This window comes from Parastagonospora nodorum, assembly GCF_000146915.1.
Source record: "Parastagonospora nodorum SN15 chromosome Unknown scaffold_13, whole genome shotgun sequence".
Lineage (NCBI taxonomy): Eukaryota > Fungi > Ascomycota > Dothideomycetes > Pleosporales > Phaeosphaeriaceae > Parastagonospora > Parastagonospora nodorum.
The window spans coordinates 751346-766047 of NW_001884561.1; the positions used below are offsets into that span (position 1 = coordinate 751346).

General features: G+C 54.7%; 10 protein-coding genes across 10 annotated transcripts; 4 read left to right on the forward strand and 6 right to left on the reverse strand.

Annotated features, from left to right (window-relative positions):
• Positions 1 to 298: 298 nt before the first annotated feature.
• Positions 299 to 1209, forward strand: SNOG_08835 (hypothetical protein; the record flags this gene model as incomplete). Its single annotated transcript, XM_001799088.1, has 3 exons — positions 299 to 588; positions 655 to 1120; positions 1174 to 1209. The coding sequence occupies 3 exons, from the start codon at positions 299 to 301 to the stop codon at positions 1207 to 1209; spliced, it is 792 nt and encodes a 263-aa protein (XP_001799140.1).
• A 110-nt stretch (positions 1210 to 1319) lies between these two features.
• Positions 1320 to 2364, reverse strand: SNOG_08836 (hypothetical protein; the record flags this gene model as incomplete). The annotated part of the gene is made up of 2 exons (XM_001799089.1): positions 1320 to 2010; positions 2075 to 2364. The coding sequence occupies 2 exons, from the start codon at positions 2362 to 2364 to the stop codon at positions 1320 to 1322; spliced, it is 981 nt and encodes a 326-aa protein (XP_001799141.1).
• Positions 2365 to 2609: 245 nt separating this feature from the next.
• On the reverse strand, positions 2610 to 4185 carry SNOG_08837 (hypothetical protein; the record flags this gene model as incomplete). The annotated part of the gene is made up of 3 exons (XM_001799090.1): positions 2610 to 3366; positions 3422 to 3558; positions 3604 to 4185. 3 exons carry the CDS (start codon positions 4183 to 4185, stop codon positions 2610 to 2612), a joined length of 1476 nt encoding a protein of 491 aa, XP_001799142.1.
• Positions 4186 to 4696: 511 nt separating this feature from the next.
• SNOG_08838 (hypothetical protein) lies at positions 4697 to 5517 on the forward strand (the record flags this gene model as incomplete). The annotated part of the gene is made up of 2 exons (XM_001799091.1): positions 4697 to 4760; positions 4841 to 5517. 2 exons carry the CDS (start codon positions 4697 to 4699, stop codon positions 5515 to 5517), a joined length of 741 nt encoding a protein of 246 aa, XP_001799143.1.
• Positions 5518 to 5676: 159 nt separating this feature from the next.
• SNOG_08839 (hypothetical protein) lies at positions 5677 to 8299 on the reverse strand (the record flags this gene model as incomplete). Its single annotated transcript, XM_001799092.1, has 3 exons — positions 5677 to 6506; positions 6582 to 7233; positions 7286 to 8299. 3 exons carry the CDS (start codon positions 8297 to 8299, stop codon positions 5677 to 5679), a joined length of 2496 nt encoding a protein of 831 aa, XP_001799144.1.
• Positions 8300 to 8945: 646 nt separating this feature from the next.
• On the reverse strand, positions 8946 to 10624 carry SNOG_08840 (hypothetical protein; the record flags this gene model as incomplete). The annotated part of the gene is made up of 2 exons (XM_001799093.1): positions 8946 to 8983; positions 9037 to 10624. 2 exons carry the CDS (start codon positions 10622 to 10624, stop codon positions 8946 to 8948), a joined length of 1626 nt encoding a protein of 541 aa, XP_001799145.1.
• A 207-nt stretch (positions 10625 to 10831) lies between these two features.
• On the forward strand, positions 10832 to 11807 carry SNOG_08841 (hypothetical protein; the record flags this gene model as incomplete). The annotated part of the gene is made up of 3 exons (XM_001799094.1): positions 10832 to 10927; positions 10980 to 11216; positions 11259 to 11807. The coding sequence occupies 3 exons, from the start codon at positions 10832 to 10834 to the stop codon at positions 11805 to 11807; spliced, it is 882 nt and encodes a 293-aa protein (XP_001799146.1).
• A 65-nt stretch (positions 11808 to 11872) lies between these two features.
• SNOG_08842 (hypothetical protein) lies at positions 11873 to 12951 on the reverse strand. Its single transcript, XM_001799095.1, has 3 exons — positions 12634 to 12951; positions 12386 to 12474; positions 11873 to 12336 (listed from the first exon to the last, which is right to left on the reverse strand). The coding sequence occupies exons 1-3, from the start codon at positions 12908 to 12910 to the stop codon at positions 12004 to 12006; spliced, it is 699 nt and encodes a 232-aa protein (XP_001799147.1). The 5' UTR covers positions 12911 to 12951; the 3' UTR covers positions 11873 to 12003.
• Positions 12952 to 13114: 163 nt separating this feature from the next.
• Positions 13115 to 14474, forward strand: SNOG_08844 (hypothetical protein; the record flags this gene model as incomplete). Its single annotated transcript, XM_001799096.1, has 1 exon — positions 13115 to 14474. Exon 1 carries the CDS (start codon positions 13650 to 13652, stop codon positions 14472 to 14474), a length of 825 nt encoding a protein of 274 aa, XP_001799148.1. The 5' UTR covers positions 13115 to 13649.
• On the reverse strand, positions 13381 to 13621 carry SNOG_08843 (hypothetical protein; the record flags this gene model as incomplete). The annotated part of the gene is made up of 2 exons (XM_001799097.1): positions 13381 to 13436; positions 13567 to 13621. 2 exons carry the CDS (start codon positions 13619 to 13621, stop codon positions 13381 to 13383), a joined length of 111 nt encoding a protein of 36 aa, XP_001799149.1.
• Positions 14475 to 14702: the final 228 nt, after the last annotated feature.

Sequence of the window (14702 nt, forward strand, 5' to 3'; positions counted from 1 at the left end):
GCGACATTTCTCTCCACAGTCGCGTCAACGCCATGGTGGGGTAAGTTAGGTGCATGACTCGCGCCACCTCGGATTGCCTCGATAAGCAACCCCACGACCTTCACCCCTCCACTTCATGACTCCTCATCTGCCTCTGTAACTGACATATAAGAGCGCCAATTGCACTACTGCGACGTACATGCATCTTCCCCGAGCTTTCTACCGCGCCACACACACCTCTCTCGCCTCTTCCATCCGACCCCGCATACCACCGTTCCCGCGTCTCATACGCCCCCAATCAGCGAGCATGTCGTCAAGCATGGCCCAACGCCTCAAGGGCAAGACGATTGTAATCACGGGCGCTTCGAGTGGAATTGGACGATCTACAGCCGTCGAATTCGCAAAGACGCAGCCAGACGATCTCAAGCTCATCCTCACTGCACGTCGGGAAGACACGCTCAAGGAAGTCGCCAAAGAAATTGAAAGTTTTGCCAAGGGCGTCAAGGTCCTGCCTGTGAAGCTGGATGTCAGCAATATATCCGAAGTTGAGGCTTTTGTTGGGAAGTTACCAGCGGAGTTCAAGGATGTGGATGTTCTGGTAAATAATGCGTGAGTTCCTCTCCTTCTCCTTCCAAGACCTCCAACGACCATCTGCTAACACATATTCAATTCCAGTGGCCTAGTCAAAGGCGTCGCCCAAGCCCCCTCCATCTCCCCCGCCGACATCAACACAATGTTCTCCACAAACGTCACCGGCCTAATCGCCATGACCCAAGCCATCCTGCCCATCCTCAAAGCCAAAGACGCCGGCGACATCATCAATATCGGTAGCATCGCCGGCCGCGAGCCCTACCAAGGCGGCTCCATCTACTGCGCAACAAAAGCCGCTGTCCGGTCCTTCACGGACGCCATGCGCCGCGAACTCATCGCCACGCGCGTCCGCGTCATCGAGATCGATCCGGGGCAGGTGGAGACGGAGTTTAGCGTCGTGCGGTTTGGCGGGGATAAGGACAAGGCGAAGAAGGTGTATGAGGGCGTGGAGCCGCTGACGCCCGAGGATATTGCCGAAATAGTGGTTTTTGCGGCGGGCAGAAGGGACAATGTCGTGCTCGCGGATACGCTGGTGTTTCCGAATCATCAGGTAAGTTGGGACTTTATGAGATGGTTGGGTGGTGGTGTGCTAATTTGGAGTAGGCGGCGGCGACAGTTATGCACAGGAAGACGCAGTGACTTCAAGAAAAGGGCAAGTTGTAGATATCGGATGGTAAATGGACAATTCTACGCCAAGGCAAGAATAAGCGATTTCATTGTCAATTTCCACTTCTGTCTCTTGCTTCATCTCAGAACTCCAAATCCGCAACATCAAACCCTACCAAATCATCATTCCCCTCAATTTCCCACCCCAATCCCTCCAAGAATGCTATCACTTCCGCCTTCACCTGCTCTGCATTCTCAAATCCCCCGTTCCAGCACTTGCGAACAATCTCGCCCATATGCTCCGTCTCCAAAACCGGCCACCTCTTACTCAGAATCAAGTTTGTAATCTCCCTTCCCCGCAGCCCTGAGTGATCCCCCGGCCAAGCTCCGGTCATGAGTTCATACACCACACATCCATACAAGAACAAGTCAGTCTGAAAACTCGGCTCGCGCTGATACTTCAGCGGATGAAAACTCTGGCCGCTAAGCGACTCGCCACGATACAAGCGGCCATACGCAACATTCCACTTGAACGTTGCGTCCAAGAAGCCGACGAGCGAAAGCGAGAGGTGCGAGTCTGCGGACAGCCAGCAGTTCAGAAGGCCAAAGTCGCTGAGGATGATTTCGTGGGAGTGGATGAACGACAATCCAGAGATGAAGTGCAGGGCCCATTGGTATATTAGGGGTCTATGGGAGGGCAGGACCCGACTCGATGCGGAATCTAGGGGGTGGGTATACATGACCTCTCTCGCCTCCTGCATGAACTTCTCCATACACGGGCCCGAAGGCTTCTCCAGCACGGGACACGCCGTCCACAAATCCCGGCGGATAAATCTACCCATCCCCATCACGTCAGCAAACATACAAAAGTCCCGGAACTAGATGAGTCGCCACTTACGGCACAACATGCGCATGCCCCTCCCCAATCTGCTCATACACGGCCGTCGTCTTCCAGCACCGATCTGCATTCAGCGTATCCATCCACACCGCGTCCGCATCTTCCCGGAGCTCAACGTCATCCTCGTCGTAGTACTCGGAGGGCAGCAGAACCACCGTGTCGGCGTCGAGTTGCTCCGCGTAAATATGGCCTAGGTCGGCGCCCCAGCCAGGCGCGTTGGGGTTGATGGGCGTGGGGCGTTTGGTGGTGGTGGTCGGGCGGATGCCCATGCGTTGGGCAGTTCGGGCCATGAGTTGTGAGGGATTTTACAGGAAGGGTACAAGGGATGCTGGGATACGAGATGCTGAATTGTTCACGAAGGGTATAAATATGTTTCTTCATCCAGGTTCAAGTCAAGTATCTCGCTTATTTTGCGGCGCGGGCGGCTTTTGCCTAGCCTGGAAATGGCGGGTTTTGGTCACGATACCAATAGCGGTGAGAGTTTTGATTGACCACAAGGTTGGATTAAGCTTTAGATATTGTACACTAACAACGCCTAAGCAAAGCTCCTCTTCCCCAACCACTTCTCCGTCAGATACAACGCCTCCTCGGGCTTGTCAAACGGCACCAAATGCCCTGCCCCATCCACGGTACCCATCGCAAAGGTCGTCTCCCTGCCGCTCGCTGTCTTGACCTTGACTTCCTTGAACCACCCAATCTCTTGTCCGTCTTCGAATCCCCAACTACGCTTTGATTGCGCAACGAAAGCTGGCTGACCCTTCCACTGCATCGAGTTCGCCCAGTTCAAGTTGCCCGCCGTGTTGCACGCGAGGTCGAGATTGCCTTGGTAGAACAAGACATCGATGCCGGCATCAAGTAGGTAGAGAACTTGTGGCTGCGTAGACACCGCGCCGTCGTTGGTCATGTCGAACGCCTCAGCAATGGCGTACGAATAAACGCTGTAGTTCCCCACGGCTTTAGGAACGCCCAGCGCTTCATAAACCCATGGTAAGTTCAGATACTCATTGATCCTGCCGATTTTGGGGTAGCAAAGATCGCCGCCGACTTCGCATGGACGCGTGATGTCAAATCTGTTGCGTCCGCCAGGAGCGCCGCCGGACTCGCCGTCGTAGTGCTCGATCACGCCTTCCCAGCAGATTTTGCTGGCGGCCTGGCAGATTTCAACGTCCGGGTGGTTGTAGCAGACTTTGGCGAGATTCATGCAGCGGGGTAGATGGGTGGCCATGATGTCGCAGCGTGTATGGTTGAAGATTGGCGCTTTGACGCCGGGGGTTGTTGAGCAGAGTGTCTCCCTGGACAGAAGTTAGCGAAGCGGTATTGGATTTGCCATGTGTTGCCAATACTTACCAATAGCCAAAAGCGGTGTCGAGAGGGGAGACATAGCCGTTGCCTACAAAGATGGATTGGAGATTGACTTGCGGTCTTTTGGGGTAAAGTAGGTTCTGGGAGACGATTTGCGCTCCCAGTGTTGGGACGTAGTGGCCCTGAGGATATCAGATTGGGTTGTTGATATGCAGAACAGTACTCACGGCATAGCTCTCGCCCGTGATATGAAAGTCTCGGCCTTTCAGGTCCGGGAAGATGTCAGTTGTAAACAGCTGCAAGAAATGATGCATATCCTCCGCAGCCGTAAAACTGTTCGACGGCAGCGGAATGTCCTTGTCAACGTAGCTGAATCCCACACCGGCCGGTTGGTCGACGTAGATGATGTTTGCGTTCTTGCTCCATCCGTATTCATTATGGACCGTGCCATTGGCATTCTTATTGATCAGACACGGCCCATTCTCTTGAAGCATGCCTATGAAACCGCTGCCTCCAGGACCGCCGGTAAGCCATAGCAGCAAAGGATCCTCAGATGGCTTGTTTTGCGACTCAAAGTACCAGAAGAAAATGTGCTTGTTGCCAACGTCTAGCCAGCCGGTGTACTGCTTCGATCGTGCATCACAGAGCGTGTCGTTCTGCTGCTGCCTGATGCGAATGGAGTGCTCCTCAGAGAATTGACTTTGGTAGATCGAGAAGCCCTCAACTTCCGGGGTCTGTTGGAATGGAATTTGAGAGTACTCAATTGCGAGCGCACTCGCTGCGAACAATGATGCTATGGCAAACTTCATGGCCGGATAGTCGTGTGAGGTCAATTGAGTTCAGATGGAACGCTGGCGATAGTTGTACAAAGTCAATGGAGTTGGGATGGGACAATGGCGGTACTTAAAGACGCGAGACTGGCAGCACGACGTCGGAATTAACTTGTGTCCGAGGGCGCAATGACTTCTAGTAGGGATGGCAAAGGGCGTCTAGCGTTGTCAGCACCATGGTGGTCCAAACATCCTTCCGCTTAAAGTAAGCTAAGCTTTCGGATGTGGTAAGCCGCGCGGGGACGCTGCCGTCGATGCGCGGACCCACAATGAACGCGTCTAAATGATGTCTAATAGGGCTGCAGCACTTTGACCACCCTCAACACCATGCACGACAGCCGCGATACTTCTTGATCACATACGCGACTTGACGTGTCACCTGACTCATCGCTTCAAGCCAGCTCAGGAACTACACTTTCCGGGACTAAGCAGACGCGCCTTTTGACCACACCTCAACCTTCACCACCCACTCACCCACTCACGCGCAAAGATGCCATACAACAACACCCCAATCGCGCCCTCCAAAGAAGTCACCGGCCATGTCTCCCTACCCCGTAAATCCCCCATCTCAATCCCCTTCCACCACCCACTAACCCCCTCCTAGTCGCGCGTGTCCAAAAAATCATACACGCAGACCCGGAGCGGCTCAATGTAACCAAAAACGCCGCCTTCGCCATCGCGCTCGCGACCGAGATGTTCATCCAGCACCTGGCGACCACCACACACAACGTCGTCAAGACGGAGCGCAAGCCGCGGCGCAACATCCAGTACCGCGACGTCAGCAGCGCGATTGCAAAGACGGATAATCTCGAGTTTGCGGTCGATGTTGTGCCCAAGACGATGCTTTGGAAGGAGGCGAAGAAGCGCAAGGAGGAGCGCGAGGAGAGGGAGAAAGTGGCGGAGGAGGGGAAGGGCAAGGGCAAGGGGAAAGAAGTTAATGGCAATGGCGATGCGAATGGGGATAGTGCAGATGGAGGGGCGGAGGAGAGTGGGCATGAGGCGAATGGGCATACCGAGGAGGCTGCGACAAATGGCGTTGGGGCGTCGGTATCGGCATCGCCTGTACCTGCGGCGAAACCAGACGCTGCGCCTGAAGCTATGGACGTCGATGAACGCGCCGAGGACAGCGAACCGGAGGAAGATGCCGCGGCTATGCAGCTGGAGATGGAGATGCGGGGACCACCAAGGCCGAAGACAGAGAGTCCAGAAGCAAAGACTGCGCCTGCGCCTGCGCCTGTGCCTGCGCCGGCACCGACTGTCACTACGAGGAGGTCCGCGGGCGGATTCACATCGATCAACGGGGCGCGGTAGACGATTTGGAGAGTTGCGACTGGGTTGGGAGTGCATTGCATTGCATCAGGAGTTTTGGACGATATCACACCAGAACAAAAATTTCTGAGTAGGAGAATTGAAGAACATGTTGCTCACACCCTCTAAGGGATTTCGTCGGAGTCAATGTCCGAAAGCGAACTACCTATTCCCCCTCCTATCCTCCAACTCCATCCCCCTCCCCGCACCATCCTCCTCATCCTCCCCAACATCAAACGTCTCCTCTCCCACCCTCTCCCTCTCTTCCCTCACCGGACTCCTTAACCTAACATCCCCCCCAACCCTCATCCCCACCTTGCCAAACACCCCATCTACCCACCCAGCCACATTCTTCAAATACCCAAACAACCTCTCCATACCTGCCTCATCCGCGCTGCCCCCACCACCCGCATGTCCCGCCTCGACCTTGAACTGGTACTTGAGACAATCCTTGATGGTCACCAGGCCCGTCAGGCGGCCGCGGTACTCGATGAGAATGACTCTGGGGCCCATTTTTTTGAAGAGTTCCATGACGGTCTCGAGAGGGAGGCGCGGGTGTACGGTGAGCGGCGTGGGATCGATGTACCTGCTGAAATCAAGTTCGCTGGTCGAAGAAGACAGACTAGACGACGGAGATGTGAAGCAGCACTTGGTCCCCCCACCCACGCCCTCCTCCCGCGCCTTCTCCACCGCGTACCGCAGCTCCGTGCGGCCGATGTAGCCGAGCAGCATCTTCTCGTCGTCGACGATGGGGTAGCCCTGGTAGCTTTGATCGGCTGCGAGGATGCGGTCGAGGTGTTTGAGGGTCAGGCCGGAAGAGGCGAGCGAGATGACGTGCGTGGACATGCACTGCGAGACGGGCACGCCGAAGGTGTGGTCTTCCTTGGAGTCGAGGAAGGGGTAGCCGTTGAGGTAGATCATGCGGTCGGCGATGCCACCATGACCGAAGCGCTCCGAGATGAATTTTGTTACGCCGACGACGATCTGGAACTCTGTTAGCATACTATTTTGGGGTGTGGAAGATGGAAGGAGTGTTACCATAGTCGGTAGGATATATGTCAACGCGCCGGTGATTTCAAACATGATGACCACCACGGAAATGCTGATGTGCATGATTCCGCTCAGACTGGCTGCGGCGCCGAGGAAGGCGTACGTCCCGGGTGTGATGCATGGCCCGTCGGGCGAGCAGGCGTTGAAGAATGCGGAGCCGGGGAAGGACTCGTGAATGTGCTGGACGAAGATGCCCACCATGCGGCCAAAAGCCGCTCCAACGGCCATTGACGGCACGAAGATTCCCGCGGGGACTTTGCAGCCGAAGGATATTATGACGAGGAGCGTGCGGATTACGGTGGCAATGGCTAGGCTACCGATCATGTGCCATCTCTGGTCGCGATCACAGAGTTTGTCGTAGTCGTGGCCGGTCTTGCATTCTTGGAAGAGAATCTCCATGCTCTCTGTCATATCGATTCGCAAGAACATGTTGGGGTAGCAGATGATGGCCGTGATTACCGCCAGGGTAACTGCCTCGGTGATCGGATATGCTGCGAGGTACTTCTTGCGGAAGACTTGCATCTTTAGATTCCACTTCATGACGAACGCGCCATACAAGCCACCAAAGATGCCGATGATGAGGTAGAAGAGGATTTCGAAAAAGTGCCAGCCTTGGTCGTACTTCACCTGGAACATGACGAGTTGGCCGGTTCGAAAGGGGTTCATTGCCTACATGACTATCAGTACAAAGCACTTGTCCCACCAGAGTGCGTAGACTCACAGCAAGCACCGCAGTAGCCACCAACGCGCAAAAATAACTCCTCCAAAGCGTCTTAAGCGGGAAGTAATTACTCATCTCCTCGAGCGAAAACAGCACACCTCCAATCGGACTTCCAAACGCCACGCCCACGCCCGCCGCCGCACTCGCGCTCAATATCTCCCTTGTCTTCGCCGCATTGCGCCTATACTTGTCGAAAAACCTGCTAATCACATTCCCCGTGCAGACCGCATAATGCACACTTGGACCCTCCTTGCCCACACTCAACCCGCTCGCAATCGCCAACGGCAGCCCGATGCTCTTAATCCCCAACGTCGTCGCCCCAAGAAATCCCTTCATAACAAACCCCGCGATAATGCACTTCATCTCACTAATCCCACTCCCCGCCGCATACGGAGCGAAACTCTTCACCAGCCTTGCCGCCGTGAAACTAAACAGTGCCGCGAACCCAATGTACAGCACGTAACTAACCGGCCAGAAATCGCCGCCCCACGTCTTCCACTCCGCACATCCAGCCTCGCTGCCCCAGCAGCAGAAACTCTCGTTCAGGTAGAACGCCGTGGTGCAGTGTCCGAGCTTAATATCCGACAGCCATTCCGTCACGATATTGAGTATCGCAGCATTAAGCCCAATCGCAGCGCCAACCAGCGTGACTACAATCCACGCCTGGCCCGCATCATACGCCTCGGCCACGATCCTCCGCACGCGATTCCTCTTGCCCGTATCGCGGGATCCAAGCGCTCGCCGGTTGCGCCGCGCTTTGCGGCGCAATTGCTCGCGCGCGGCGTCTTGCACCCAGTCGATGGTGGTGAAATCCTCATAGCGCTTGATCTCGGCAATTTCCTCGACAATTACGTGGTCGGTGTGTGTGGCGTTGGCGACTTCGGGGTCATCAGGGGGGTCGAGGGAGGCGGAGGGGGTGCGCCGGCGCAGCGAGGGAGTGAAGGATGTTGAGCGGGTGGGGCGTGGGGTGGGCGAATTGCGCGCTCGGGAGCGCGAGGTGGACGGGCGAGTCATCGCATTGTTTGATTTCGGGGGAGCTCGCGGAGAGAGCTTGGGGTGGTGCTGTTTGGAGCTGCAGATGGCTGGATGAGAGCTATGGTGGAGGCTCGGAGGTCCGATGCGAGGTGAACGCGTGGTCTGTGCCTGAGAATTCGGGAAGACGACTTAGCTATCTTGAACCACAATAGCGGAGCGTACGTATCTTTTGTAGAGACAGGAGTATATCGAGGAGAGATCTATGAGATCTGGTAGCAATATGCATAGCTCCTGGCTCAAGAGTTTTCGACATTCGGAGTCCTGTCTTTGATTTATTTTCATCCACGACATGTGTCGACTAAAACGGGAGAAAAATGATTGCACTTCTTCGCGCAAAGGAATTCGAATGAAACTTTCAAAACCTGATGTGCAGTACAGTAGGTACATGATGAGCCACTTTTTAGAGCAAATTCTCAACACAGCACAACATTGTGGTAGCACCTCATCCGGCAGCACTTTGTCCTAATTGTAAATGCTTGTATTGTGACACGTATGTCATGCAGGGTATCATCAAAGTCTATCGTCTATTTCATGTGCACATCCAACCGCATCGTTTTGTGTGATCTATCACCATATCCACAGTACCAAATCCAAACCGCCTGTACACCGAATACATGTGTAAGGTCTACTCCATCTCGATCGTGCCAGGAGGCTTACTAGTAACTGCACGAGAATTAGAACATGTACGTTTGATAAGTGAAGGATCGGAAACTTACTGTCATAAACCACCCTGCAAACTCCATTAACCTCATTCACAATTCTCCTGCTGACCCTCTTCAAGAACTCGCCATCAAATGGATACCAATCCGCAGTCATGAAATCAGTAGTCTCAACCGCCCTCAGAGCAATAACCTGGTCGTGCACGCGCTTGTCACCCATAACACCAACTGCCTTGACGGGCAACAGCGCCGCAAACGCCTGACTAATGTTTCGGTACAGACCCGCGGCCTTGATCTCCTCGATGAAGATGTAGTCGGCTTCACGAGCGATGCGGACCTGCTCGCGAGTGACTTCTCCGAGAATACGGATGGCGATGCCTGGGCCGGGGAAGGGGTGGCGCCACACAAGGTCCTCTGGAATACCGAGCTCGACACCGAGGGCGCGGACCTCGTCCTTGAAGAGCTCGCGGAGAGGCTCGATGAGCTTGAGGTTCATGTTGGCTGGCAGACCACCGACATTGTGGTGGGTCTTGATAGTTTGCGAAGGACCCTTGAAGGACAACGACTCGATGACATCTGGGTACAGAGTTCCTTGGAGCAACCACTCAATTTCACCAGCATTGCTGGAGTTTTTAGCCGCAGCCGCAATCTCCTTGGCCTTTTCCTGGAAGATCTCAATGAAGGTGTTGCCGATGACCTTGCGCTTCTGCTCTGGGTTATCGGTGATGCCCTTGAGCCGGTCGAGGAACATGTCGGACGCGTCGATGACTGTGAGGTTGATGCCGAGGCCCTTCTCGAGTGTCTCCTTGACCTGCTTGGCCTCGTTGAGGCGGAGCACACCATTGTCGACCATGACGGCGTGGAAGCGGTCGCCAATGGCCTCCTTCATCAGCTTGGCTGCGACAGTGGAGTCGACACCACCGCTGACGGCGCCGATGACTTGTCCCTTCTCGCCAACCAACTTCCTGATGCGCGTAATCTCCTGGTCGACAAACTTGCCCATGGTCCAGTCCGTCGTCGACTGGCAAATGTCGACAGCAAAGTTCTTGAGCACAGTCTTGCCCATCTTCGTGTGCGTCACCTCTGGGTGGAACTGGATACCGTAATACTTCTTCTCCTTGTGCGCAATGCCCGCAAATGGCGCATTCGTAGTCGTCGCAACCGTGGTGAAATTCTCAGGCATGTTGGAGAGCTTGTCGCCGTGACTCATCCACACCTCGAGCTCATTGCCCACGTCCTTGAACAGCTCGTCCATGTGTCCGCCATGGCTCTCAACCTTCAGGTTGGCGTGTCCGTATTCCCTCTTCTCGCCAGCAGCAACACCGGCATTCTTGCCAAAGTGCCATGCCATCTCTTGCAGACCATAGCATATTCCGAGAATTGGTACGCCGAGGTCGAAGACTGCGTGATCGACGTGTGGTGCGCCCTCTTCGTAGACAGAGTACGGGCCACCGGAAAGGATGATACCTTTGGGTGTGAAAGGAAGGTCGGCAAGCTTGGTGTTGCATGGAAGCATCTCTGAGTAGACATTGAGCTCGCGAAGTCGTCGTGTGATGAGATGAGTGTATTGCGAGCCAAAGTCGAGCACGAGGATAGTGTCGAACGTCTTGTGAGGAGGAATGGGGTCTGAGCCGTCGGTCGCCATCTTGAAGTATGTGTCTCCTCGCGGGTCAATTGAAGGGTGAAAGAGAGTTTTAAGGAAAAGAAGTGAGAGTATGGTGGGGGAAAGAGTCCGTGAGTCGGCCTGACTGACAGAAAAATTAGTGGGGTTGCTAACGTATCGATAAGAAAAGTAGGAAGGCGCGACGCGACTTTTACTACTCCAGACGACACTACTACAACATCAGTAACAATGGCGAAACGAAAGTCAATAGCAGATCCTGAACAGCTCCCAGATGCTGCAGACAAGAGCAGGCAGCAAAATGACGACGACTCTGGCAGCGACGAGGTATGCGACAATTTGACCTCCCCGCTATGCGACATGCGCTCACACTCTGCAGGACATGGACATGGTCAACGTCGACTTCGAATGGTTCGACCCGCAACCCGCCGTAGACTTCCACGGCCTCAAAACCCTCCTGCGCCAACTCCTCGACGTCGACGCGCAACTCTTCGACCTGAGTGAACTCACAGACCTCATCCTCTCCCAGCCCACCCTCGGCAGCACCGTGAAAGTCGACGGCAACGAGACAGACCCCTACGCTTTCCTCACCGTCCTGAATCTGCAAACACACAAGGTGCGCTACTCCCTTACCTCCACGACCTATCCAAACTAACAGCCCCCACAGGAGAAAAAAGTAATCCAAGACCTAACATCCTACCTAGTCAAAAAATCATCCTCCATCCCTTCTCTCCCCGCCCTCCTCGACCCCTCCACACCCTCCTCCCAAATCGGCCTCATTCTCACCGAGCGCTTCATAAACATGCCTCACGAAATCGTGCCCCCAATGTACACCATGCTGCTCGAAGAAATCACCTGGGCGCTGCAAGAATCCGAGCCGTATAATTTCACACACTATTTGGTGTTGTCCAAGTGCTATGAGGAGATCCAGAGCGCATTGACGGGCGAGGATGGGCCGCGGGGCAAGAAGGCGAAGAAGGGCGAGGGCGAGACTTTCTACTTTCACCCGGAGGATGAGGTGTTGCATAAACATGCCGTGGGGCATGTGAGCTTCGAGTATGACACGCCCGTGGATGAGGGGGCGAGTGATGCGAAGAGGGCGTTTCAGGAGTTGGGGGTGAAGCCGAAGGGGCATTTGGTGCTGATTGAGGCGGGGAAGTTTGAGGCGGCGGTGGAGGGTGTCAAGACATTCTTGGGTGGGCAATAAATGCGCCCAGAATCTGTTGCTTGGAAGCTGTAGATGGTCGATAGATGTCACGAAATGAAGGATGACTCTAACTGGTGTTACATTTGCTACTGCACACATCTATCAAGTCTCAAAAGCAATCAAACCATAGGAAAAAGATGCATAAGATTTCGCTCTCTCCACCTATTCACACTCCCTTCTCTCTTCATCACTCCATCTAACCAATGACGACCTTGCCCTCCTCAGGGAAGTCGTATGCCGGAATCTCCAAGTTGAGTGGCGCCGGTCCCTTTCTTATGCGGCCAGAGATGTCGTAGTGGGAACCGTGGCACGGGCAGAACCAGCCTCCAAAGTCACCAGCCTCGCCAATGGGCACGCATCCCAAATGTGTGCAGACACCCAACATGATGAGCCATTCGGGCTTCTGGACGCGGTCCTTGTCGGACTGGGGGTCGCGCAGGGATTCCCACTTGGTGTCTTCGGCTTCCTTGATTTCGTCCTCGGTGCGGTGGCGGATGAAGACGGGCTTGCCTCGCCATTTGATAATGACCTGGTGGTGTGTTAGTTGTGGGGTGGGAGATGGGGTCGAATTGACGTACATTCTTGCCCTCGGGGATGGCGGCGAGATCGATTTCGACCTTGGCTTGGGCGAGGACGTCGGCGGAGGCGGACATGTTGACGAGGAAGTCTGTAGGGGGGCTAGTTAGCGGGTGTCCTCCATCAATTGCAAAGCCCATATCATCCGCAAAACAGCCAATGGCACTCCCAGAGCCCCAAAGGACCCTCCTCTCGCGGGGTTCCTCCTTTCAAGTTCCACAAGCTGTGTTCTCCTCTCGGGGTGGCTTACCCTGTACAGTCGCCTTCGCGCCAAGCGCAGACAGCGCACCCATGGTTCCAACCATGAAGTACTGGAAGACCTTGGGACCAGTCTCATCGCCCTTGTTCCTGTATGCCGCAAACGACGGGATCTTGGTGGTGTCGGCGGAGCCCTTGAAGGGGCTGTCAAAGGACGAAGCCGAGGCGTTGCGGGTCTGCAGCGCGGTGCAGCCGGCCCTGGCGACAGGCAATTGGTGGGCGGTCCATGAGCGTGCGATCGCACGGGTGGTGTTGGCGAGGGCGGGCATCGTGGACGCGGATGCGGGTGTTGTGCGAGATGGATGGAGCTGTGGGCGAGGTTCGTCGTCGGAATCGAAGATTTGGGCAAGAGCGCGGGCCGCACGACTGATTGTTACGAGAACGTGTGGTCTCATTGGTCGGCGGATCTCGGGTGGCCTTTTGGCAGAACATCAAGGGGCAGCGTCATCATCTGAACATCATCATCAACATCGCAATGCCCTCTCACAACCATTTCACCTCATTGCCGATTTGCTCGTCGAGTTCAGTACCTGGAAAAGATTCTCATCGTAATTTGTAGAGACATGACTGTCGCCAAACAATCACGCTATGCAGCTGCTTGCCCTTTGAGAGAGCTGGATTGTACGAGAGCGTAGAATAATTACTGCTGCTAACAGACATCTCCGATCCGTTAAACAGTCTTGAGCCCTTTTTCAGTGGTCCAAGAGCGCATTTCGTTCGGGCACCTAGGTATCAGTAACTAAGTGACGTTGTCTTGGCGCTTGCCTGTCTGGCGCTGCTTCATGCCGCCAACACCTACAGGAACAACTATCACTCGGCACCTCGATCGTGTTACAAGTTGAATTCATTCCTGGTAGGTGCGGGATCAGTGCGGCAAGCGCGCTTTTGGAGCTGTACGCCTACGTTCACCTTGTGCGCTACGCACCCAGCACCAGCAACATCTCTTTACTGGACCGCGAAGTTCCCTTACTCCACAACATTGTCGCGAATTTGCTTCATTCTGGTACCATGTCTTCGAGCCCTGACGCAAACGTCAAATCCTACTTCCAGCCGACGGGGAAGTTCAAGGGCAAGAGGAAGACAGAAACCGACACATCAAGCGTGAGCAAGCCAGAGTCTGCTGCATCACGGGTTGCAACACAATCGCAGACCAAAGTGAGCTATAAGCGGGTACTCTCTACCTCACCTCCAGCACCTGCACCCAAGAAGCGCAACACGGATACTGTCCGTGACGCCAAGCAGCACAATCATCTGGCCTATAACGACCTTTCCAAAGACTGGATGGATGCTCAGTCTACGAAAGACCAAGGCCCCGAAGGTGCTGACGCAGGAACACTATCCTTTACTTACCACATCGGTGACATGTTCGAAGACGCACCCGAAAACTGTCTACTAATCCACGCCTGCAACTCTCAAGGCCATTGGGGCGCCGGCATAGCCAAAGCATTCAAACAGAAGTACCCAAAAGCTTACACTGCACACAATAAGTTTTGCGCCAAGGAACACAGCAAAACACAGCCAGTGCCAACTGGATCAGCACAGCTACTCGCACCGGTTGATAGTGGCTCTCAGCACTGGATTGGTTGTCTGTTCACGAGTGCCAAATACGGGAAGGCGAAGGACAAGCCGGATGCCATCGTCAAGAACACCACTGCGTCCATGAGTATGTTACTGGAGCTGGTGAGGATGGCAGATGGTGAAGTCAGTGAGATCAGAATGTGCAAGATTAATAGCGGGAAGTTTGGCGTGCCTTGGGAGAAGACGGAAGAGGCCTTGAAGAGCATCATATTGCAAGAGGGATGGCGAGAGAAGATTGAGATATGGGAGCCGTGAGCCGGGTCATGTGTGGACTGCTCCCAAGCTGCGCCAGATTGGTCTGAGACAGTAGCTGCATCTTATGATAATATTGTATCAGCCTCAACTAATGCTGCTCATCGAAATCACGACATGTTTGCTTGTCTCTAGTCCGAGCCTTCGTGGCGTTGCAATCACTAAAGTATACGTCGACATGTCTGAGCTCACAGCCTTGCGTAGATGAGACGGATTGACAGGGTCTCAACC